Source organism: Podarcis cretensis (assembly GCF_951804945.1).
Source record: "Podarcis cretensis genome assembly, chromosome: 11".
In the NCBI taxonomy this organism is placed as follows: Eukaryota; Metazoa; Chordata; class Lepidosauria; order Squamata; family Lacertidae; genus Podarcis; species Podarcis cretensis.
In genome coordinates, this window is record NC_137180.1 from 43,354,463 (window position 1) to 43,379,442 (window position 24,980).

The 24,980-nt window shown below is 42.1% G+C and overlaps 2 protein-coding genes across 3 annotated transcripts in view; one reads left to right on the plus strand and one right to left on the minus strand.

Annotated features, from left to right (window-relative positions):
- MTREX (Mtr4 exosome RNA helicase) overlaps positions 1-1,406 on the minus strand; it is a 40,353-nt gene extending 38,947 nt beyond the window's left edge. Inside the window, exons 1-2 of the mRNA XM_079994756.1 lie at positions 1,238-1,406; positions 20-157 (exon numbers count right to left, since the gene is read on the minus strand). Of these exons, the coding sequence (XP_079850882.1) occupies positions 20-157; positions 1,238-1,365 (266 nt within the window). The 5' untranslated portion in view covers positions 1,366-1,406. The remainder of the gene's footprint in view (positions 1-19; positions 158-1,237) is intronic.
- A 1,190-nt stretch (positions 1,407-2,596) lies between these two features.
- DHX29 (DExH-box helicase 29) overlaps positions 2,597-24,980 on the plus strand; it is a 28,123-nt gene continuing 5,739 nt past the window's right edge. Inside the window, exons 1-22 of one of the 2 annotated variants that reach the window (XM_079994691.1) lie at positions 2,597-2,928; positions 4,219-4,292; positions 4,598-4,711; positions 5,924-6,053; positions 6,748-6,887; positions 7,470-7,592; positions 8,272-8,398; positions 8,875-9,033; positions 10,727-10,892; positions 11,995-12,118; positions 12,785-13,387; positions 14,475-14,618; positions 14,740-14,916; positions 15,386-15,526; positions 16,888-17,032; positions 18,096-18,216; positions 18,975-19,059; positions 19,753-19,841; positions 21,741-21,869; positions 22,415-22,490; positions 23,020-23,244; positions 23,978-24,114. In XM_079994691.1, coding sequence (XP_079850817.1) covers positions 2,727-2,928; positions 4,219-4,292; positions 4,598-4,711; positions 5,924-6,053; positions 6,748-6,887; positions 7,470-7,592; positions 8,272-8,398; positions 8,875-9,033; positions 10,727-10,892; positions 11,995-12,118; positions 12,785-13,387; positions 14,475-14,618; positions 14,740-14,916; positions 15,386-15,526; positions 16,888-17,032; positions 18,096-18,216; positions 18,975-19,059; positions 19,753-19,841; positions 21,741-21,869; positions 22,415-22,490; positions 23,020-23,244; positions 23,978-24,114 — 3,431 coding nt within the window. In that variant the 5' untranslated portion in view covers positions 2,597-2,726. Of the gene's footprint in view, positions 2,929-4,218; positions 4,293-4,597; positions 4,712-5,923; positions 6,054-6,747; positions 6,888-7,469; positions 7,593-8,271; positions 8,399-8,874; positions 9,034-10,726; positions 10,893-11,994; positions 12,119-12,784; positions 13,388-14,474; positions 14,619-14,739; positions 14,917-15,385; positions 15,527-16,887; positions 17,033-18,095; positions 18,217-18,974; positions 19,060-19,752; positions 19,842-21,740; positions 21,870-22,414; positions 22,491-23,019; positions 23,245-23,977; positions 24,115-24,980 lie in introns of those variants that run through there. The other variant, XM_079994692.1, reaches the window with a different exon arrangement.

The window sequence follows — 24,980 nt, forward strand, 5'->3', positions numbered from 1 at the left end:
AAGCCTCTAACATGATTACCTGAGATCTTCTGTGGCGGTATCTTCCAACTTTGGCTTCTTTTCAAAAACTGGAATGTCTGTGCTATCGACCTCTGCATCTCGTTTAGTTTTTGTTGGAAATTTAGAGGACGCTGCAGATTTGCCATCTGATTGTTTCCTGAAATACAAATCAACAAAAAGGGTCATTGTTAGTAAACTCTCAAAATCTAAACAAATCTCAACAGATTTCCAACAGGATATGAAATGCAACATTCCTATTTCTTTAAATGATGCTTCATGCTGAGATTCAGATATGAATTTCTCTCTGTAATAACCACTGACTTTCGCAAATGGTAAAAATCATGTGGAAGGAGGGAAGCTGCCAGGTGAGGCCATGACCTGGTGGAGTTTACATGCACTACTCCCAGAACAAGCAGCAAAAACCCAGCATCTCCAAGGCTGGTTGGCTGTGGGCCCATCACTTATCTGACACTACTAGAGGCAATAGGGCCAGTTGTTTTTTTGGGGGGGTGGTTTTAAAAAATATTTTTATTGGTTTTTCTATGTATACATCCTCTAACAATATTTCTAATCAATTTTCCATATTTCCCCCCCTCCTACCCTGGACTTCCCTCATACTCCCAGGGCCAGATATTATCATCTCTACCAGAAGGAAATGTCTCAACTGTTATTCCATAGTGAGGGAATTGCATAAACCTTTCAAATATGTGCAGAATTCGTTCCAAATTTGCTGTTATTTGCTGCAGGCAACACAGTCTGAAATACTGTGGGGACAGGGAAGCTAACCCTGTAGGTGTCGAGCTTCAAGTGAGGCTTCAGAGAAGATTATTGTGGGGAAAAGTGAAACGCTTCCACATGTGGGAAGCTCCTCAGGCGCCATCATATATCTTATATAACCAGACCTGTGGCCTTTTAGAAATTTGTGGAATATTTTAAATGTATTTCTTCCCCCGCCCCCGGCTGTAATGTATGGATGTGGGGTTTGTTTGTAAGTCGCTTTGGGGTGATGTGCGGTGCTCCCAAAACTTTATCCAGTTTGCAAAGAAAGTTAGCGATCCCCTATCACGGAGAAACGTTTAACAGGGACAGGGAACTACAGTCTCCTCCTCTAGTTGTCTCTCAGGGCACTTCGACAGCGTCCCTTTGCCTGCGTCCAACAACCCGCGAAACGGCAGCCATCTCCATAGGGACGGTCGAACTTCGCCCTTCCCTCTCAAGCTCTCCCCTGGATCCTCACCCGGCCTTGCCGACGGCAGCGGCAGCGGCAGCCGCCTCAGCTGCCCCCTTCGCCTTCTTCGAGCCGGAAGCGGCGGCAGGGTCTTCTTCGAACACGCTGAACAGCTCGTCCCCAAAGGCGTCCGCCATCTTTCCCACTCCCCGGCAAACACACGCGAGAGGCACTCCCGCCACGCACCGCGCGCAGGACGATAGCGTCGTGCGCCCTAGAGCGGCCTTTTAGGCTGAACTTCCGGCGGACGTTGAAAGGGGCCCCCTGATTCTCAGAGATAAAAAATTTGAGACGCGCAGGGAGCTGCGTTATTCTGTTACACCAAAAGTAACAGAAAGGTCTTTTTTACGCCTTTTTATTTATACCTAAAGGGTATAAATAATAAAAGTAGTATTATTTTATTTGGCTACATTTGTATACATTCTTATCTCTAGCTGAACTGTCACCGTCTGCCCTTCTTGCCTGGTAAACTTAGTATACCTTTAAAGCACATTTCAAACACAACCCATGAAAGAATTATGGGCACTGCAGCTGAGAGGCTGGGAACTGTATTAAATGAAAGGTTGCTGAGAATTATAGCTCTATGAGGAGCAAGCAACAGTACGCAGATACTTTTGAGCGAAAGAATGGGCTTCGAATATATGGTGGTGTTGCTCAGCCTTATTCATTTTCCTTGCACGCCTCTGCTAACACCACAACCACCTTTAAATCCAGTGGGGATAGGATCACAACTACTTTAGAATGTCTCCATTTATTTCTAAAAGCAGCTCTCCCATTCCGCCTCGCGGGACATTTAAAAATATTACAGTATTCCCATAGCTGTCAACCTTCCATTTTTTTGCGGGAAATTCCCTTATGCCAGCGCCGTTTCCCACTGCTTCCCGCTGCTATCCTGGATTGTTAGATATCCCGTAGACTGTCCCCGGGACAGGTGAAGCTGCTGATCCCTTATTTTCGAGGCTGCTGCTCCCTTATTTTCAAATCTGAAAGTTGACAGCTATGAAGGAGCTTGTCTGACCGCTGTGAGGATTCTTTTTATGTCAAAGTTAACATCCACCTTTCTTCCCCAAAGGGATCCTAGTGCGGCTCCCAATAAGAACCACGTTACAAGAACTGCGGCACGTTGCACAAAACAGTTAAAAACCAGCTGAGAACCAGAGAACCACTTTATAACGACTCTTCACTTTTTATGTCTCTGTGAGCGTAGAGACAGAAAAGTGTTGCTGGTGGGGGTTATTTTTAAGCGGAAGAGGAGCTGGGAGGTGGGGAAGGAGAGCAACCGGAAGTTCTCTTAGAAAACGGCAGGAAGTGGCGTGCGCCTTTGGGCGGAAGTGCCCGTAAGCACGAGTCGAAAGCTTAGGACGTGCCCGTAGCTGCCTGCGGCCCAATCAGAGCGGCTGTCCCTGCGGGAGGCTTGCCGAGCCCGGATGCCAGCGGAGCCGGCGCGAGGTCTTTGTGCGGGTTCGGCGGCGGAGAGGGGCGCGCGCGGGCGTCGGGCATGGGCGGCAAGAACAAAAAGCACAAGGGCGGCAGCGGCGCCGCGGGGGCTGGGGCGGTCCATCCCGCCGCGGTAGCCGCAGCCCGGGCCAAAGCGGTGGGCGCCGGCGCGACCGAGTCCGGAGCCGCCGGCGAAGCTGCCGGCAAGAGAACCTCGGCGCCCCGCCCGAGCCCCGCTGGCAAGGACCCGCGCCTGAAGCAAGGTACCGCCGGGGGAACAGCCTTCAGAGGGTGCAGGGATCTCCGCACGCCTACTCGGAAGCCAGCCCCATCGGTCTCTATAGGATTTACTCCCGCGTTGCGTGTCGTGTAGGATTTCAGGGGGCGTCCATTAAGCTTCCCCTCTGCTCGTTTAAGGCAGAAATCCGACAGGTGAAGCGCTTTCCGTTGCTGCCTCCCTAGGCTGCAAGGAAGGTTGGGACGGGTCGCGATGGCTACCGTTCTCCCTCCACTGCCTCTGAAGGCTGGTTGCTGGGAATCACAAATGGGGAGATGGCTGTGGGGCTTGGGTCCCGCCTGAGGGCTTCCCCAAAGAGCTTGTTTGGCCGCTGTGAGGATGAAATGCTGGACCAGATCGGTCTTGAGCCTGATTATCTTACCGTATTGCTTCTTGTAACCTGGTTTATGCTAAGGAGGCAGGCCCATGTTTGAAAGCCCATATGTGTTTGGATTGCTGTCATGAGCTGTAGGTGGAGCTGCCACTGAAAAGTGCTCAGAAACTTCAGCAAAGAACAGCAGTCAGGTGGTTGATCCAGGCTGGTCCTAGGGAGCAGGTGGCTCCCTTCTTAACAACAGCACCACTAGCTACGGGTCTGACTCCAGGCGCAGTTCAAAGTACCTATACAGCACCAAGGTCCGGGCTATCTGAAATACCACATTCCCACATACAAACCTGCCCAGGTTTTGAGATCTTTAGGGAAGGTCCTTCTCTCTGTCCCACCACCCACACAGGCACGCTTGGTAGGGTAATGGAAGAGGGCCTTCTTGGTAGATGCTCCCAGATTCTGGCTCCCTCTCTGTTATCCTTCCACCAGCAGGTGAAGACCTTTTTATTCCAACAGGCTTTGGGGAACTGACTGCTTTTAATAAAAGGGTTGGTGCTTTGCTGTTTTTATTATAATTATCTGTATGTTTTTGATCATATATATTAGTTTTACTTATATTAATGTTTTCTAATGATTCGTGGAAAAGGTGGAATGTAAATATATAACGATTATAGTAATTACCCATGTAAGCTTTCCATATGTGATTCTAGCCATGTTTAAGCTTCATGTCTGCTAGACTATTCATGTGTTGTTGGCATGATGTCAGTGATATATCTGCCCATGCCATTGCTTGCTTGTGCTCTAACTCCAGCATGGTCTAGTATATGTAAAAGGCGTACACTGATAACAAACAAGTATTCCAGTTATTTATATCAGGAAAGCAGTGTTTTGACTGTCAGTTTTGCCTCTGTATGATATTACTCAAATAATTTTTGTTTGGCTACACAGGTCCAAAAACCTACAGCTTTGGTTCGTCATCTGATTCTGGTGCTTCCGCAAATGCAGATAAATCTATTCTTAAGGTAAGGGCATCTGTTAGGAGGGAAAGACGCATGTTTTATTATGTTAGACTAATCTGAAGTGAAAATATTGTACATAAGTAATATTGAGCATTCCTTCACCTTTAAAGCATCACACGTTATTAGGTAATTTCCTTACATAGATGCATATTTAGTGCATCAATCTTTTCATGTAGTAATCTGAACAATTCATGCCTCGGTGTATATTCTGTTTCAATGGGCTTGCATTTGTGCTCAACTATTAATGCACTTGCAGCTAACAGTTTGCAAGAACTTGTTCTGGTTGTAACTATTTTTTGCCTTCACAGGTAGTGATTAACAGTAACTTGGAAAAAAGAATTATTGGTGTAATCAATGAGCACAAGAAACAAAGTGGTGAACAGGGAATGATTTCTAGAAGACTTACAGCAAAGAAATTACAGGTGAAATATGAGAAACAAATGTAGTAACAAATGTTTGGGAATGGGGGAGTCACTGAAAAGGTTTAATCATAATTCAAGTTAGTTTTATTTTTATAATTTCATGTGTCTTTTTTTAAAAAAAATCTTCATTGAAATTGATAGTGAAGACTTATTCATTGTATTCCACTTTGTTGACTATCCTACTGTTCATCAGCAAACAAGGAAAAAAGGAAACCAGCCTTAGCCATTGACCTATCTAGTTCAGTATTATGTACATTAATTGGCAGCAGTTCTCCAGGTTTTAGGTTGACACACACACACACCCAGCCCTACCTGGAGATGCTGAACATTGAACCTGGCACTTCCTACATGCACTGAGCTATTGCTTTATTTTGAAAGATACATGCAAGAATGTATTTGTGGTTGAACTCAGTTTCTTTCTCAAGCACACATTGCCAAACAATTTCCAGCCTTAACCATGGACAATACAAACTAAGATTCTAAATCAGTTTTTGAAATCAGAATTTGAAGCTGGCTAGCAGGCCTTGCTTGAGAAGGGAACACAGTTAATGTTAACCATAGTTTCTCTGTGTTGGCATTGCCCTTAAGTCTGGTATGGGTAATTTGTGGTTGAGGGTAGAGGCATGAGGGAAGGAGTGCATGATCTCACAGTTCACGCCAATCCCTATACCATAATTAAAACGTTGGGTAGCATTGCCATGCGTCTGGAATTTCCCAGACATAGCTGGAATACGGCAGTTGGAAACAGTGTCTGGGTGGAAATAGCTAAAACGTCCAGAAAAATCATGACACATGGCAACAGAAATCTAGATTTTGGAGAACTTCCTTAAAAATAGACCCAAAACTTCAAAGCTCATCACACCACCCCACCCAAAAAAAATTTGTATTCAGATTTTCACTTTCTGAAATATGGTAACCCTAATGTTGGGTTCCTCTGTAATATCTCAATACTAGCTGACTACCTCTTTGAACTGTTAACTTAGCATATTATCAAAACTTTTGGGACTGATCCCAAGGAACTCTGATTGACACATGTAGCTTCCAGTGAGTATGGATTTCCTCATGCCCTACGCACTGGGAACAGTACTACACTTCCAGTGGGATAAAACAACTATGTAATAACAGTAAATGGAGATTGCTTTTTCAAGTGTTTCCAAAATAAAAAGGCTGGGGCAAGTAACCTCTGATTCCTTAACATACTGTTCTTTATAGGATGTGTACATGGCTTTGCAAGGATTTTCTTTTAAGACTGAAGATATTGAAGAAGCTATGAAAAATACTATTTTGTATGGTGGTGATCTGCATTCTGCACTAGACTGGCTGTGCTTAAACCTTTCTGATGGTAAATATATAGGAAAAATCTGGCTTTGAAGTTTAAGAGTGCTGCTTGCAACTGAAATTGACCTTTTCCTGTCTTTATGTATTACTCCTTTTACAGTTAGTTAAGAAAGTTATAGAAGCTTGCATTCATGCTAGTAACTTACTACTTGGAACTACCATGGGAATTACTTTACTGCAGGCTTCCTCAACCTCGGCCCTCCAGATGTTTTGAGACTAGCTAGCTAGGGATCATGGGAGTTGTAGGCCTAAAAACATCTGGAGGGCCGAGGTTGAGGAAGCCTGCTTTATTGTGTTGCACAGAGTTTAACTGCTAAATAAAAAATCAAGTAGATGTTACACATATTAAAACAGGCAGTTTCAAGATTCAGACAACATATATTTGCCCTCATTTAGTTGAAATAGTTAATATAGGGCATAGGTACAAAGGTTTTCATGAGATGAGCAGGAGGAGAATAGTGAATATATATATTGGAGTTAAGTGTACTTACTTTGGGAGCAAACAATTAGTGTTGAAATTATTATTGGAGTAGAACTCAATGGAAATAATTAATGGGAGGGTTTAAACTCCTTTTTCTGTACTGGAGCATAGCAGTAGTTGCCCAATAATGAATTTTTTTTTGCAGTTATTGTGACTGTACGCACATGTAAAGAACATGTGCGTAAGCATTATTTAAATTCCAACTTTTCTTTTAAAGATGCATTGCCTGAAGGTTTCAGTCAGCAGTTTGGGGAAGAACAACAGAAAACTAGAGCAAAATTCCATTCTCCTTTGCCTCGAAGTGAAACTCCCCAGGTACCAAACAATAAAAAGAAGGAAGACGACAATGAAAAAAAGGTACTTTATTGGATATGGAGAAAGTGCATGAAAGGTTTTTTGAAGCCTTAAAAAATACAAAATCAGTGAGTAAGGAAACTACTTGTCAATTTTCATTTTTTATTCTTTGATTGATTGATTTTTTTTGCCCTAAATAGTAGTGTGAGAATATTTTAAAATAATATATGGGAAAAATTATCTTGCAGGAATTAAATCAAGAGGTTCCCTTACAACTAATAAAATATTTTAGGTTTTATTATTACTTGTTGATATCTCAAACCCTTAGGCTAGCAATCCTAAACTCACTAATAAATAATCCCCGTTTGACACTGTGGAACTTCATTCTAATTAAATATGCAAAGGATTGCACCGCTTCACTCTAATCAATGGTCTGTTTTCGCTGACTTAAGTGGTAGAAACAGGTGTATCAGTATCAGCTGATCTTTAAAGAAAACCTCTCCATTCATAGATAGATTGAGAATAAAAAAAAGTAGGACTATCTCTTTATAGAGAGCACCTGTCTCATATCGAGAATGGCTAATTATAGAGAGTGAATAATTCATGTATATCCTCCTTATCAAATTATTTTTACACTATCCAAAGATAAACACAGGAAAACACAAGGATATCAGCATGAAGGAATGGATATTGCAGTATGCAGACCAACAGAGTGACGAGGAGAACAGTGAATCTGTGAAAAATTCGGAGGAAGAAAAATTTGATCCGGTAAGTTTATAAGCCATTTTATATAGATCTCTGCTCGCTGAAAAGCATGGGCAGTTTCAAATTTAACGGGCACCATGTTAGGTTAAATACTTCTTGATTTTAACACAACCTTAGTATGTTTACATCTACTCAAGTATCCCATTAAAGTATGAGTCCTTTGTCATGTATATCAAGCAGCTTGTTACATAATCACAGGCCTAAGAAAACTGAAAATGCTTTTAATAGTTCTAGAACTCTACTGTGAGTGCTTAAGAGCAACTTTATTGAGTTGATGCAGCACAATATGCTCACCATCATCTTTCACTCTTTGTAAGTTAAAAGAGCTCTAAAAGCAAAGTCGCTTCTCAGCTGATGTTGTGGAGATGAGCAGAGATTAAAGATCAGAGTGAGATTGTCACGAAGAAACTCTGATCTTAGTGTGTTGTGGAAGGGGGGTGGAGATTGAAAATGCTTTTGTAAGCCTTCTTCCTCTTCTCATTTGAGATTGGAGGGGAAGCCATTTTGACAGGTGAGCATCCCCACCCAGCTGTCAATCATGTCTTGTCATAATGACACCGTTAGATTTGGCCCTACAAGGCTAATCCGGCTCATGGAGCCAAAACTGTCCCCCACTCCTGTTGTAGACTGTGTGCCATTTAATCTGCACTTGCATAATAACTAAGTAGCTCATCTGGAACAGAATGAAAGATATTTACACTTGGCTGGGAAACTTGTGGAAGCAAAAGAACAAGCAAGTTCTTCCAAGCAAGACAAAAACAAGCAAGGACAGAAGGTGGCGCAAGAGAAAATAAGGCGCATTCAACAAGGTAAGAGCACTCAAAATTCATTTATCTGTAGCACGTTGGGAAAAATGCACTATTGGTATTGAATGTGGAGAAGCATGTTTATTGTTGGTGCTATACAAACATGATTGACTTTTTTATTTCCATTATGAGATCAAGTTGTGTGTGCAAAAGCGCAATTGCTCCCATTCCACTTGGTACAAAGGAAAGCTAAATAAGTTCCCTCATACTTGCAGGTTCAGAATCCAGGGCCTGGCCTTTCTGTGTTACACAAAGGCACATAGGGAAGTTTTAAGAATGTGACTGGCAAGACCCATGTCTCATGCCCACTTGGCACTTCTCAAACATTACTAACACACATGGGAATGAGAATTTTCTCATCTTCAACCCAAAAAGATATTCCCCCAAGCCATTTAAAGATATGCAATCCACTCCCTTCTCTTTATCCTTCCCACTATGGTAGCCAAGGTCTTACCTAACTTACTTTTCCTTCTTGGCAGAAATGGCAGGACTGGAAGAACACCCCGTGTTTAATCCTGCAATAAAAGTTACAAACCAACCAAGTGACAAGAAAAAGGTTCCTGTCCCTCTTGAAATGGGTGGTGCATTGAATTTGCGCATGCTTGAAAAACCTCAAGCTCCTCCTGAAGAACCAAAAGGTATGGAGCAGTTTGTTTAAAACAATATAAAACCTTTGTCAAGAATTATCTAGAATAAATTACCATCCTTGTGTAGAAATGCAAGGAAGAGAATGCCTAAAATAGCATGATGTGATTTTCTTGTAAAGGTAAAGGTAAAGGTACCCCTGCCCGTACGGGCCAGTCTTGACAGACTCTGGGGTTGTGCACCCATCTCACTTAAGAGGCCAGGGGCCAGCGCTGTCCGGAGACACTTCCGGGTCACATGGCCAGCGTGACATCGCTGCTCTGGCGAGCCAGAGCCGCACACGGAAACGCCGTTTACCTTCCCGCTGGTAAGCGGTCCCTATTTATCTACTTGCACCCAGAGGTGCTTTCGAGCTGCTAGGTTGGCAGGCGCTGGGACCGAGCAGCGGGAGCGCACCCCGCCGCAGGGATTCGAACCGCCAACCTTTCGATCGGCAAGCCCTAGGCACTGAGGCTTTAACCCACAGTGCCACCTGCGTCCCGTGATTTTCTTAGGTAACAGGTTTTCTGACATAAGTCTGCAACATCTGTAAGACCTGTCATTTAGCCTGTTGTAGGTTTACTACCTTGAGCAGATCTGGGAAACTTTTAGGCCTCCAGATTTTGCTGAACTGCGACTCTTTTCGAAACCATGGCCAGGGTTGATAGAACTTGTAGTTCGGCGGCATCTGGAGTTCTCAAAGGATTACCAGACCTGATCTTGAGTGTGTAGTAAGATTCTGAAGCACTTTCTCTAGTGGCTTAGTCTCAAAACACATCATTGCTTTGCCCTTGCTCCTGAAAGACAAACAACATGGGACTCAAACAATTGCACCTTTCTTGGGAAGGCATGTTGCATATCATTTCACATTATAATAATCCATGTGAATTCACACATTCAAGTAAAGCAAAGGCCAGTATGGTTAGGTAATAGCTCCACATGGTTAGACAAGTCCTGACCTCTTTGGGAAGGGAGGAACTAGAATAAGAGTTTGGATTTGATACCCCACTTTATCACTACCCTAAGGAGTCTCAAAGTGACTAACAATCTCCTTTCCCTTCCCCACAACAAACACTTTGTGAGGTGAGTGAGGCTGAGAGACTTCAGAGAAGTGTGACTAGCCCAAGGTCACCCAGCAGCTGCATGTGGAGGAGCAGGGACGCGAACCTCGTTCACCAGATTACGAGTCTACCGCTCTTAACCACTACACCACACTGGCTTTCCCACACAAGACCCTTAATACACGCTAGTCACTAGCTTTAATTTAACTGATTGCCCTGGTTTTTCATAAATGTGATATAGGACAGGATTCTACAATTTATATTCATCTGGATTCTTGCACAATGTGGCATCCTAGTGTTAATAGGATTATTAAGAAGTGGTGCTGGAGGTAATCACTGTGTTTTGTGTTCAGAATTAACTGTGCATTGTCCCACAAGTAAAAGCTTTCTCCACACCCTTTCCTTTGGGCTAAGGGAGATCCTTCTATATGCATGTGTTTAGAGGCTTAGCAGGGGGCTGTATAGAAATCGTACCACAGTAAGAGCTGTGTGGAGTCTGAATTAGTGGTTGGGATTGAACAGGTAACACAAGAATCAATCAATGCTGTCTCGCATAGTTCTGTGTTTAAATCATTCATCCTTTAATTCTGGTAATGACTTCTGTGTTGTTGTGCAAAATAATGAATGGTTTATTGATTGATGTTAGTGAAAAAGAAAGAACCTCAGGATGTGAGGAATTTTGATTATACGGCTCGAAGCTGGACTGGGAAATCTCCCAAACAGTTTTTGATTGACTGGTGCAGAAAACATTATCCCAAGTGCCCAAACCCATCTTTTGAAAAAGTTCCAGCAGGAAGATATTGGAAATGTAGGTATGTACTGATGTTAACTTTCCTTTTGACATTGCTTGATAATTTTTAATTCCTTTCCCATTAATTTTAGTATCATTATGAATGGATACTTAATGACTTGCTATATATCTACTGAATGCACTTAAAACGCCCATCTTTAAAACAGATGGACTTAACACTGGTCTCATTCATACAATAAGTATTTGGAAAAGGCTTTTTTCCAATTGGAAAAACTGAGGCAGAGACAAAACTGTTTGCCTGAGGCTATAGTGAATCCATAGTGTGGAACAAAGTCTTTGCATATGCTTTTTTTGATAAAGGTGATCCTGAGGAGCCTCTCACAGTCCCTAGCAAATAGCACAGAATGCTTCTGTTAGTGTTCCAAGTACTATGTTAATTCCACCCTTCCTTCAGTTCCAATTTTAATTCCTATCCACCCTCAGCCAGTCAGCATTTGGTACAGATTAAGTAGTTTGATGGAGGTGTTTTCTCTCTCTTAAGTATGGGCTGGATTAACACAGTTTATCTCTCAGTTTTCTCTCACAGTTGCATGAAATTCTGCTGATGGAGGCAGGTGAAGAGGCAAACAGTGTACCATTCTAAACATCACCACCTTCAGCCATCAGCATAGGGTGTTATTAGGAGGGAGTTGCTAAGTGGAAACCCCCCCCCATTATTATTTATTAAATGAGGATGTTTGTTGAAACACAATAGAACAAACACATGACTATGCGGAGTATAAAGTGGGATGAGGGGTAACTGTGGTAAATCGGTTTTCGAATGTAATCCATTCCGAGTTCCCAAACGTTTGAAAACTGAAAGTGGAAGCCTCAGTACGGAAAACTCAAAATGGAAGCCACGTTTCCCGTTTGACTTCCGAGGCACGTTTGAAAATCAAGGCATTTACTTCCGGGTTTTCAGTGTTCGAGTTCCAAAACGTTTGACTATGGAGGCGTTCGAAAATCGAGATACCACTATACCTCTGTGGTATCACTTACAATCCCAAATGTGTAGAAGGGTTAACTTTTCGAATCTTGCAGTTGAAAGCCATCCTTTATTCAAAGTAGATATGATTGCTGCATGACTTAAAATGAATTTATACACTTTGATTTAACTTCTTAAGGGTGAGAGTTACCAAGTCGGCTGATGAAACAATGACAGCAATTCCAACAATCCTTACGGAGGACAGCATGCAGGCTCAACACCTGGCTGCTACATTAGCACTTTACCAATTAACCAAAGGACAGGTGAGGTTTTGTATATGATTGAACTCTGAAAACTGTTCCTAGTGCAGACAACATTTAAAATCGTTCAGTTGCATTTACAGTGGTGCCCCGCAAGACGAACGCCTCGCAAGACGGAAAACCTGCTAGACGAAAGGGTTTTCCGTTTTGGAGGCGCTTCGCAAAACGAATTTCCCTATGGACTTGCTTTGCAAGACAAAAATGTCTTGCGAGTTCCTGCGGGGTTTTTTCCCTTTTTTCCCCCTTTTCCTAAGCCCTAAGCCGCTTATCAGCTGATCCGCTGATAAGCCGCTTATCAGCTGATCCGCTAAAAGCTGCTAAACTGCTAATAGCGCTAATCCGCTAAGCTGTCAATGGGCTTGCTTCGCAAGACGAAAAAACCGCTATACGAAGAGCCCCACGGAACGGATTAATTTCGTCTTGAGAGGCACCACTGTATTATTATTTACTAGATTTATATCTGCCCTTCCTCCCAAAGGAACCCAGGGAAGCACACCTTACAGGAGTTGGTTCATACTTGCCAATTCACCATTTGGTAGCTCATGTATGTGCACATGTACCCTTTGGAGGCTGGTGGATCAGTAAACATGCACACTGTAAACATCCTGTTACCAGGTCCAGAGCATATTTTCCCTAGTTAAAGTGTTGTTTTTTTTGTCTCTTCCACAGTCAGTCCATCAGTTACTTCCTCCCACATACAGGGAGGTTTGGCTAGAGTGGAGTGACACTGAAAAGAAAAAGGAAGAAGAAAACAAGATGGAAACCAACAAACCCCGTGACCAGTTCATTGCTAAACTGCTAAACAAGCTGAAACAGCAACAGCCCCAGCAGCCGCTGGAAAGCAAGCCCCAAATATTGGAAGATGCAGAAGACTCTTGGGAGAACTTGGTTTCTGAAGAGGACTTTGGTGGTCTCTCTCTCGACAGCTCGGTTACAGATGACCTGGAACCTGCTAGGACCCTCTTTAAGAAACTGCAGAATACTCCTAGATACCAGAGGCTTTTAAAAGAGAGGGAGCAGTTACCTGTGTTCAGGTACCGACATGCCCTCATAGAGACTCTTAAAAAGCACCGAGTTGTGGTTGTGGCTGGTGAAACAGGCAGTGGCAAAAGCACCCAAGTTCCACATTTTTTGTTGGAGGACTTGCTGCATAACGAACGAAATCTGAATAAGTGCAACATTGTTTGCACCCAGCCCCGAAGGATCTCAGCAGTGAGTTTGGCAACCAGAGTATGTGAAGAGCTGGGCTGCGAAAGTGGACCTGGAGGAAGAGTAAGTTGCCTGTGGGAGGGTGGCCGTGTGCTCTGACTTGTTGTTGTTATTGTTTAGTTGTTTAGTCGTGTCCGACTCTTCGTGACCCCATGGACCAGAGCACGCCAGGCACTCCTGTCTTCCACTGCCTCCCGCACTTTGGTCAAACTCATGCTGGTAGCTTTGAAAACACTGTCCAACCATCTCATCCTCTGTCGTCCCCTTCTCCTTGTGCCCTCCATCTTTCCCAACATCAGGGTCTTTTCCAGGGAGTCTTCTCTTCTCATGAGGTGGCCAAAGTCTTGGAGCCTCAGCTTTAGGAACTGTCCTTCCAGTGAGCACTCAGGGCTGATTTCCTGAAGAATGGATAGGTTTGATCTTCTTGCAGTCCATGGGACTCTCAAGAGTCTCCTCCAGCACCATCATTCAAAAGCATCCATTCTTCGTCGATCAGCCTTCTTTATGGTCCAGCTCTCACTTCCATACATCACTACTGGGAAAACCATAGCTTTGACTATACGGACCGTTGTTGGCAAGGTGATGTCTCTGCTTTTTAAGATGCTGTCTAGGTTTGTCATTGCTTTTCTCCCAAGAAGCAGGCGTGCTCTGACTTAGGCCTTTTCAAATTGTCAGTTTATAATGGGACCTCTTATCACAGGGATTTCAAGTAGAGCCCCTCCTTGCTGTGGATTTCACTTGAGAGATTAGGATCTCTCCTAATGACTGGCCTACTGCTATACTGTTCATATTCTGGTATTCTTTTGCAAAAATGATTAGCGCTGCAGAGAGAAGCTATTGCATATCCTTTAAGAAAGCATCACCAGGATAGACCAGCTGGGAGTCTGTATTTAGCACAGTAAACCAAAAACCAAACCCTACTGAAAAACCATCTTGCATGGCTATTTAGTGTTTAAGGAAACTTAAGTCCAAGAGTGCTGTGTTTTTGTCAAATAGGTAGACTCTATAAAGCAATCATTTTAAAACTAGATCCTTACAATTTTTTTCAGGACTTTTGATTCAAAATACAGCACAGAATCCAGCCAGTAATAAGTTTACTACAGGCTCACCCTTTGTATACTAATCTGTTTTTCTTTCTTTTTAAATTAAGAATTCCATGTGTGGCTATCAAATCCGTATGGAATCCCGAACAGGCGAGGCCACTAGATTGCTTTACTGTACAACTGGAGTTCTTCTTCGAAAGCTGCAAGAAGATGTTCTTCTTTCTAACGTGTCTCATGTTATAGTAGATGAGGTTAGCAACACTTTCACAGTTACCTGCAGAAGACTGGAACAGTGCAAAGCAACACGTTTTATAGAAAGCCCTTGCTTCTGTCTCATTCATTAACTCGCTTTCCATTCTGTTTTTTTTCAAGGTCCATGAAAGAAGTGTTCAATCAGATTTCTTGCTAATTATCCTAAGAGAGATCTTGCACAAGCGTTCAGACCTGCATCTAATTTTGATGAGTGCCACGGTAGACAGTGAGAAATTCTCCAGCTATTTCACTCACTGTCCCATACTAAGAATTTCAGGAAGAAGTTATCCTGTAGAGGTAAATATACAATTGCACTCATATCTTGGGTGTGCTATTAAAATCTAATTTTGCCAATTCTTGCAACGAGGCTATAATCCTGAGTCCTTATTTGAAAAGACTATTTAAGAAATCTTCCTAGGAAGCCATGTGTCCTTATTTCTTTTATTCCTTCAATGAAATGTTATATAACGTTTTAAACTCATACCTGAACCAAGTAATGTATTTTTGATTTATTTTTTGCTTAAACCCATGTTTTGAGGGGAGAAAATGTTTAACATGAGCTGCTCTTGTATAGTTTCACAGCACAACATGACAGAGGAGCCTTGTGCTAACGTTTAAATTATCCATTTTTCAGATCAGCCTTTATAGGTACCTATTTGAACAACAACAACAAAAAGTTGGTCCCTTCCTTTCATAATACTCAACCCCCTGCTGAAGTTTGTTTAAAGTAACGTTCAAAGCATAATTCATTTTTTCACAACTCTAGGTTTTCCATGTTGAAGATGTGATAGAGGAAACTGGTTTTATCCTTGAGAAAGATTCTGAATACTGTCAGAAATTTTTGGAAGAAGAGGAGGAAATAACAATAAATGTTACTAGCAAAGGAGGAGGAGTTACAAAATACCAGGTGAGACATTTTCTCCGCAGGGGATTCAATTTCCTTTCATGAACAGTATTTCAACATCGTACTGAAAACCCAGTGCAGAACAGTTAGAAAGTGGATTCTGAACATGCATTTTAAGAACCCCAAAATGGGCTTCTCTGAACTTGTTACGTAGAGGATGAGTGTGTATGATAACCATGCTACTGATACACTTGCATCCCATATTCTTTTAAAAGGGAAACATACATGAGGTTGCCCCCTATTTATCTTCATGTGGCAGGTTATTTGAGGGATAGTAATTGGCCCAAAGTCACCCAGTGAGTTTCACGACTCATCAGGGATCTGAATCCAGGTTTCAGCAGTTCAAGTCCAAAATTCTATCAGCTGTTCAACACTGGCTCACTGGCTCACTGACTAAACCCTTATAATAAAGTGTCTTTTGGGACCACTAATGGTTTCAGTCACATTGTATCTGTGGAATGGCATGTTGGTCCTTCACCCACTGTGTAAGCCAAGGCAGATCAAGAGAGTTAAATAATGGGTAGGCAATCTTAAGGCCTGGGGGTCGGATCCAGCCCAATTGCCTTCTAAATCTGGCCTGTGGACAGTCCGGGAATCAGCGTGTTTTTTACATGAGTAGAATGTGTCCTTTAATTTAAAATGCGTCTCTGGGTTATTTGTGAGGCCTGCCTGGTGTTTTTACATGAGTAGAATGTGTGCTTTTATTTAAAAAGCATCTCTGGGTTATTTGTGGGGCATAGGAATTCATTCATATTTTTTTTCAAAACATAGTCCGGCCTCCCCCACAAGGTCTGAGGGACAGTGGACCGGCCCTCTGCTGAAAAAGTTTGCTGACCCCTGAATATCAAAGTAATTTGGAGGTTGTGCATTTTGACTTACCACAAATGTTTTTAACCAGAAGTATTATACCTGGCATTGCTTGGGAATTCTAAGAAACAAAAAAAAAATTAGTGCAGTTTTGAAAGATTCAGTCTGCCATTGTAATTCAAAATGGCATCCAACTGTATCCAAACATAGACCAAAACCTCCTTGATCTCAGGAATCATTGTGCAAAATTTGGTTGCATTATCCTAAGTGTCCAGTTGCATAGATAACAGACAAGCCACTTTCCAAAATATAACATAGATTAAATAATGTCTTTGAACAGTGTCATTTGACCTCAGTTTCTAGGTAAAGTGTTTTATGTAGTAATCATAGTTAATATAGCATTAATTATACTATTTTTTCAATTCTACGTTTATGATTTTGTCATCCACGTTGCAGTATTATAAAACAAGCTATAAACAAATACCTATTTTGTTAACCCATTTCAGAACTTACATTTCCAGTGTTCTTTCTCACACACACCCCTTTCCCTTTCTTAGGAACATGTTCCAGTTCAGGCTTCACCAGGTATTGATTTAGGACCTTACTACCAAAAATTTAGCAGTCGAACCCGTCAAGCCATTTTTTATATGAATCCCTACAAGATAAACTTTGACCTCATCTTGGAGTTGCTTGCATTCCTAGGTATGTCTTTTTGGAATTCTTTTTAAAGCTGTTAGAAAGTTACAGACCAAAATGTTTTCTTTAATGCCATATATTAAGGCTGCTATCCTTAATATATGTCCTTGTGGGACATTTTTGAGGGGGGGGGGAGAGACTAAGGAGTAAACCTTACACAAATCTGGAGGTCTTGTTCTCTGGGCATCCCAGGACCTCCATACAACAGTACTCAAGAAGCGTCACTTCAGTGCTGCTAACGCAGCAAAAATTGCAGTTATGAGTTACTGATCTCTGCAGCCACAGCAGGCGCTGCGATTCTCAGGTCTGACTTCACTCCCTGAGGCGCATACCATTGTCTCTTGAGACAGACCGATGCCAACTAGAATCCTATATATCAGGATTGGTGAACCTCACACCCGTTGGTCAAATGCAGCTCTCTAGATGTTTCTTTCTGGACCTTGGTCACACTTCCTCACTGGCCCTCCAGCAAGCTCTCCTTGAAGACACTTGCCTGCCATAATATCTTTCCTTGCCTGGATGGAAGGAGGGTGTGTGTGTGTGTGTGTGTGTGTGTGTGTTTGTGTGTGTGGAGCTTAGAAACCTTGGCTTTGCAATGCAGGAACACAGTTTGCTGTGCAAAGGGAACAGCCACATCCATCCCTCCACTAATGTAGAGATAAAACTGCTTAGAGGTTCTTGTAAACTGTCCTGACAATTTAGCAGTATGCAAATTCTCTTACATAAAAAGGAATGTTTGCCTCTGACCACACCCACCGTTGCCATGTGGCCCCCAGGCTAAAAACAAGGACCTTCTACCCCTGCTATACACTCATCTCGACATAAGTCTCATTAAACTCCATGTGACTTCTGAGTTAACATACCGAAGATTGTTCTGTGTATGAATGGCCATCCTGGGCTCCTTTGGTGGGGAAGGGTGGGGTATAAATTTAATAAATAAAATAAATATGGTGTTGAATTGTTTGCTTTCCTTAATGGTAGAACAGTGGGTGTCTAACCATGGAGTATTGGCTTTTTTAAAAAACCACAAATCTGAATGTGAATTGTTTCCTTATTGTTTCCTCTATAGACAGAACTCCCCAGTTCAAAAATGTAGAAGGAGCTGTCTTGATTTTTCTGCCAGGCCTTGCTCATATCCAACAGTTGCATGACCTCATTTCAACTGACAGAAGGTTTAATCTAAGGGAGAGGTAAACTAATTATTCTTGAAAAAACACTGATCAGTTCACATGGGAAATAGGTGCTGTGTTTATGTTTGTAATTTTAAATAGATTATGGAAAGGCTAAACAAATTTGCTAGCTGAAAATATGAGCCTCACTTGTTTAATGGAGACAATTTTAAGTGCTGCGCAAGCCAGGACTCCAGAGAAGCCCCCTTTGCTATCATTTATTCGATGGACAAAAATATTCATGTTTCTGCAACACTTTAAGGAACTGCTAATGTAACCGTTGTTCACTTCAGGTGTGGGGAACCCTTGGCCATCCAGATTGAGCTGCAGCTGTTGAACTACAACTCCCATCATCCCTGGCCATTGCCCTTGCTTGCTAGGGCTTACAGGAGCTGTGGTTCAGCGATATCTGGAGGGCCAAAAATTCCCACCACCTGCTGCAGACCATGCTGGATGAGTCGGGGCAATGGCTTTGTGTGTTGGAGGAAGGTTGAAGGTGCTGAAAGAAATATAAGCCTGAAAATATGGTAAGCTGTATGTGCGTGGGATTTTGCCTTCCCAAACTTTTAAGAAGTCATCAGTCGGAGGGGGCAGCATTCAAGCCGTGTTTTCTAAAATGCAGCCATGTGAGCCTTTCTTGAGTCTTAATGCTAAAATGGGTCCACATATGAACTAGCATAATGACCATTGTTTACTTTTTATATGCATGCATGCAGTCTTAGAAATAAACCCAATGGGTCACTCAGTGTTGTTTTTTTTTTTTTACACAATCCTTTCAGGCACCAGCTAGTAGCACTGCATTCTGTTCTGTCCACCCAAGACCAAGCAGCTGCCTTTACGTTGCCCCCGTTTGGTGTTAGAAAGGTATGGTTTATACAAGTCTCTACACTCTAAGGATGTCTGTCTCATATTGCGTTCCAGTTTGATGTTTCCTCCTGCCTTTATTGGCGTAATAGACTGCCTTCACATCTTTCGAAACATGATTGATGCTGCCAAATTGTACATATGCTGCCCGCATCCCTTTTATGCTATAGAATCGTGTCTGCCTGTGCACAAGGTGTGGGTAATAAGCAATATCACTTCCTCAAAGGTGGCAATCTTTTGCACCTTTATTTGGAACCAAGTCCCTCTTAGCAAACTGGAGCTTGGTTCTGAATAAATATGCATACAATTTGATGGCAATTGGCATGCATAATTTTTCAGAAGTAAGTGATGGTAGTTACTGGGCAAAGTAATGTTTCTCCAGGAGCTGGAAAGTGGGTGTTCATAGTGCTTTTAGTAAAGTCTTCAGAAATGAATAAATTGCATTGCTGAGAATGTAGAAGATCATCTATATTGATTCATGATGAAATACAGAGTGGCTTTACTTAGATTCTAGTGCATGATGGTTTGCTGGTCCCTAGACCCTAGTTTGAAAGCATCATAATAAATCCATCAGCTGTTGTGCTAACAAAACAGTCATGTGAAATATTAACAAAAGCAGGACACATAACAATGGAAAACTTTGGCAGCACACTAACAATGAAACACTTAACAATTTTTTTGTTTCTTTTACAGATTGTTTTGGCCACGAATATTGCTGAAACAGGTATTACTATACCTGATGTTGTTTTTGTAATTGACACTGGAAGGACAAAGGAAAATAGGTAACACTCAGTGTTGACCATTGGTATTGAAGTGCTTTTGTAATGTGAGCGCAGTGCTCAAAACTCCCATTGTTCTAGGCACATTTTGCGACAGGGAATTTCATTAGCGTGAACAGTTTCATTAGCGTGAGCAGTTTCTGAGCTCTGGGTGCAGTACTGCGTCTAAGATTAAAACTATAGAGTGGAAGGAAAGGAGGACCTTTTTCTGCCTACCCACTTCCAGCTACTCTTTGAAGACTAGAGAAGAGACCCTCTTAAGAATATTAGGGGGGGTGAGCAGGGGAACAACTAGTGCATTTGAAAAATGAACATAATATTTTAGCTGCAGTTCATTCATTTTCAGCTTTGTATTCTTGTTATAAAAAAGTGTGCCTAGCCATTCCATTGTTGCACCCATAACCTAGGTTAAAGGTGCCATTTATCTCCTAGCTTTCATATCTCAGTTTCTAATACTATGTGAGCATGTAGCATAAAGTGCCAGTTAACCCAAGAAACTTTTAATTCCTCAAGAGGCAACATGAGAATGGGCCTTTTCTGCGGTGGCTCTCCATTTGTGGAATGCTCTCCCCAGTAAGACTCACTTGCCTTTCTTGCATATCTTTAGGCACCAAGCAAAAGCATTCCTCTTCTCCCAGGCCTTTGGCTAATTAAATAATGTATGACCTTTTAAATTTGTGGATGGTATTGTTTTTATTGCTGTTATGTTATATATTTCTGCATTCTTGTATTCTAAAATGTCCTGTGTTCCTTAGACGAAGGGCAGCCTAGAAATTTAGTAAATAAGTAAATCTGATTAAAAGTGATTGGTAACATGGAAAATGCACGATTATTTTCGTGGCAAGACTTGATTTCTGTAACCAGAACCATGCAGTTGTATGCTGTGTCTTGGGAAAGCAGTGGTTTTTGTTTTGCTGGTTGCATATTCTGTAGCATGGAGTTGTATGTAAGAAATATGGAGCTCTTTTGCAAGAAAATCAAGATTCTACAACTAGCATGCATAACGGATATTTGCATGTGCTCATTTTTGTTATACAATCCTCTCCGCCCCCCCTTTTTGTAAAAAAAATTCTTTGCTGATTGGGTAAGAAAAAAACTTGGTCCTGGAGGAAGCTAGCAGGTGCCCGGACAATGGTGCTAAGGAAGGAACTAGGAACTGTTTTTAGTGAAATCCAATATCCTGTCCACTATAAACTCTAATCTCAGTCCTCTCACAACTTATAGCAGAAACTGCCTCAATTCTTTTCAAGTTATTCTCTTTAATACTGAGTATTGTATTTGTATGCTAAGGTTGTAGAAGAAAAGGTTGCAGGATTCTGAACAAGTTGCCATGTTCCTACACTAGAGTCCACAACCAGTACTTCTGAACCCAGTTTCAGCTATAGTGTGAGGTTGTCATCAGGTATTTTCAAACTAAGGACCATTTTTAAAATCCTAGTTTGCTACGTTGGACCCATTAAAAATATATATATTAATACATTTCCTTGCTGCCGCCTCCATCCAGCTTGCCTGGTCTCTCTGCTTATCCATCCTATATCAAATCTTTTCTCTTGGGACTCTTCAATTAAAGACCAATGCTCTTGTTATCTTCATTGTTCACAGGAGCAGAAGTTTCTAAGCTACTTTGATTTCTCACAGTAATGTGAGTTTACTTCCCAGAAAATCAAATCACGCCATACCTTTTAAAACACCATGCTCCGTTTTGAGGTAGATTCTACGAAGGTCAATAGGCATCTGTAATTACAACTAGTTTGATGTGACTGCAGAAATCTTCCACTTAGAATAAAAGGTGAAGCAGACCTTGCAGAATCTGCTTCCAGATCTGCTTGCAGAGAAAGTTCTGAACATGGCTTTAATGCTGAAGCTTTAACAGAAATTTGTGTTTCATTACCTTTAACCCAGATACCACGAAAGCAGTCAAATGAGCTCATTGGAAGAGACGTTTGTCAGTAAAGCTAGTGCACTACAACGTCAAGGGAGAGCTGGTCGCGTGAGGGATGGATTTTGCTTCCGAATGTACACCAGAGATAGGTAAGGCTGTCTTGGCCTTCGAGATTTAGACGCTAAGCAAGTAGTACTGTGTTAGCTCAGAACCATCTATTTAAAGTGCAGCACTGAGATTGGCTTAGGTTTATTGAATTTATGCATCTTCTCCCACAGCAAAAGTCCCAAAGCTCTTTACAATGAGAATAAAAAATAATAAAAAATACTTAAATATATTTAAAGCCTAATGATTGCAAATAATCTGTTATGGTTCTTCACTTGGCTGTTAAATGACTACATGTATTCTGCCCCCAAAATATTTCTCTGCATAGTACTTAAGTGAAAAAGGCCCTTTCACCCACAGTGAGTTTCACAATGGACATTGACAGGCGTTCGATAGAATTAGCAGAGCCCAAACTAGTCAGATCTTGATTAGAACTAACTTGCACTATTGTTGTGTTTTCCAGTATCCTCAGTCAATGAAATGGCCGCCAGCTTAGTTAACACTGTGTTACGCCTGTGTACATAATCACATGGAAGATTTAGCAGTATGGACCACATCTTACTGCATCTCTCCTTTGTGTGTTTTACAGATTTGAAAGTTTTGCAGACTACTCTGTTCCAGAAATATTGCGGGTGCCCTTGGAAGAACTGTGCCTTCACATCATGGTAAGAGCTTTTCTGTTTCAATTATTAATACTTCTGATTTATCGGGAAAGCATAAGAGGCTGGGTTTGATTTCTGAAGGCCTGCAGAAAAAATGGAAAAGTTTATTTTTGTCTTAAGCACCTATTTGATCCGTGCAGAGAGAGGGCAGGAACAGATGATGAGGTTTTATATTGTCATGCACATGAATGCAAGTACTGTAAAGAAGAATACTTTTGAGTAAATGTGTATTTTGGTGGAGGACATATATCCATAAAGTTATACTTTATTACAGTCATACCTCGGGTTAAATATGCTTCGAGTTGAGCTAGTTCGAGTTGCGCTCCTCGGCAACCCGGAAGTAATGGAGCACGTTACTTCTGGGTTTCGCCGCTTGCGCAGACATGCCATCACTGGTTACGTTTACTTCTAGGTGCGAACGGGGCTCTGGAACGGATCCCGTTCGTATCTAGAGGTACCACTGTATTATAGGATGCATTATAGGATGCTATTAGATGCATTTATCTCTTCCTTGCTCTTGGGTCATCTACAGAAATGTAACCTTGGCTCTCCTGAAGATTTCCTCTCCAAGGCCTTAGACCCACCTCAGCCTCAAGTAGTTGGCAATGCCATGAACGTTCTACGGAAGATTGGGGCTTGTGAATTAAGTGAGCCAAAACTGACTCCTTTAGGCCAACATCTTGCAGCATTACCAGTCAATGTAAAGATTGGTAAAATGTTGATATTTGGTGCTATTTTTGGCTGCTTGGAACCAGTGGTAAGTTGACCGCCAATACATTGACTATTTTCTAAACTTTAGACAGTATCAGTGCTTGCAAAATAATTGTTAATATTGAGGACCTGTTATGGTCTTAAGGCATATATCGATCTCTATATCTGTCTGTCTGTACACACCACTTTAGCTGTTTCAGGGCAAACTGGAGTGAAATTTGTAACAATAGCCAAATAGGATGTATTTTTCAATAATATATTTGAAACATTGCTCAATTAAGAGTCTGGTAGGATAAAGAAAATAGCTGTCTTCATCATGCCTTACTTAGGAGGTTTTAGAAATTTCCAACTTGGCATTTTTTAAAAACAGAAGGTTGAACGAAATGGATCTGGGCAGCTTTTATGTGCCATTGTCTTTCACTTTCCAAATCTTTCAGAAATCTGTGATCACATGTAATGCTAACTCCTTGCTTTCATTTTTCCACTGACAAATTATAGCTCAGCTGGTTACAGCGTGGTGCTGATAGCACCAAGGCTGCAAGCTTGATCCCCATAAGAGACAGCTGCATATTCCTGCATTGCAAAGGGGGGGGTTGGACTAGATGATCCTCTGGGTCCCTTCCAGCTCTTTGAATTATTTGAATTGTGTAGTAGAGTTCTGTGGTTGTGTAATCACTTTGGTTCTTGATCTCATGCAAGCTTAATGAAATAGATACTGGTGGGAATAAAGATGTAATTGCTATTGGATTTAATGTATCATATTTTACTATGGTCTGCAGGCCACTCTTGCTGCAGTAATGACAGAAAAATCTCCGTTTACTACACCAATTGGAAGAAAAGATGAAGCAGACCTTGCGAAATCATCTCTGGCTTTGGCAAACTCAGACCACTTAACAATTTACCAGGCATATCTGGGGTAACTCAAGTATTCTTTCCTAAAGCATTTTGATCAAAAGAATGCATTCTGTGATAAACCTTTCGTTATTATTTATTATCCAGACTATACAAGGTGCTTAAAAAGGTAAAGTGGCCCCTGACCATTAGGTCCAGTCGTGACCGACTCTGGGGTTGCGGCGCTCATCTCGCTTTACTGGCCGAGGGAACCGGCGTACAGCTTCCGGGTCATGTGGCCAGCATGACTAAGCCACTTTTAGTGAACCAGAGCACCGCACGGAAACGCCGTTTACCTTTCCGCCGGAGCGGTACCTATTTATCTACTTGCACTTTGAAGTGTTTTCAAACTGCTAGGTTGGCAGGAGCAGGGACAGAGCAACGGGAGCTCACCCCGTCATGGGGATTCGAACCGCCGACCTTCTGATCGGCAAGTCCTAGGCTCTGTGGTTTAACTCACCGCGCCACCCGTGTAGTTTACAACGTGCTTAGGGTTAACTTAACTAGTCTGCCCTCCCATTACTGTCATAGTGTTATGCTACACTTTTGAAACTGGGGAAGTACGAAGGATACAGTGTTATGGCAGCCGTAACTGCTCACTGTGTCTTCTGTTTCAGAAGAAACTGCCTTTAGTGCCAACAGAAATGGTCTATGTTGCAAATGCAGTTGCCATAGTGCTAACCTAGGGAAGGGGGTGTTCCAGCCAAGGAACTGCAGCAGTGCTATAATACTACACCCCCACAAAAGAGGGATGGTATCAAGGAAGCACAAAAGTTTGCAGAGCTTCAAGAACATTTAGGGAAGGGAAAGGGGGGACCCCAAAAACAGCCTCATGAGGACTAAGCCTGTTCCATTCTGAAGCACTACTTCCCATATTCCTTGACTGTGACT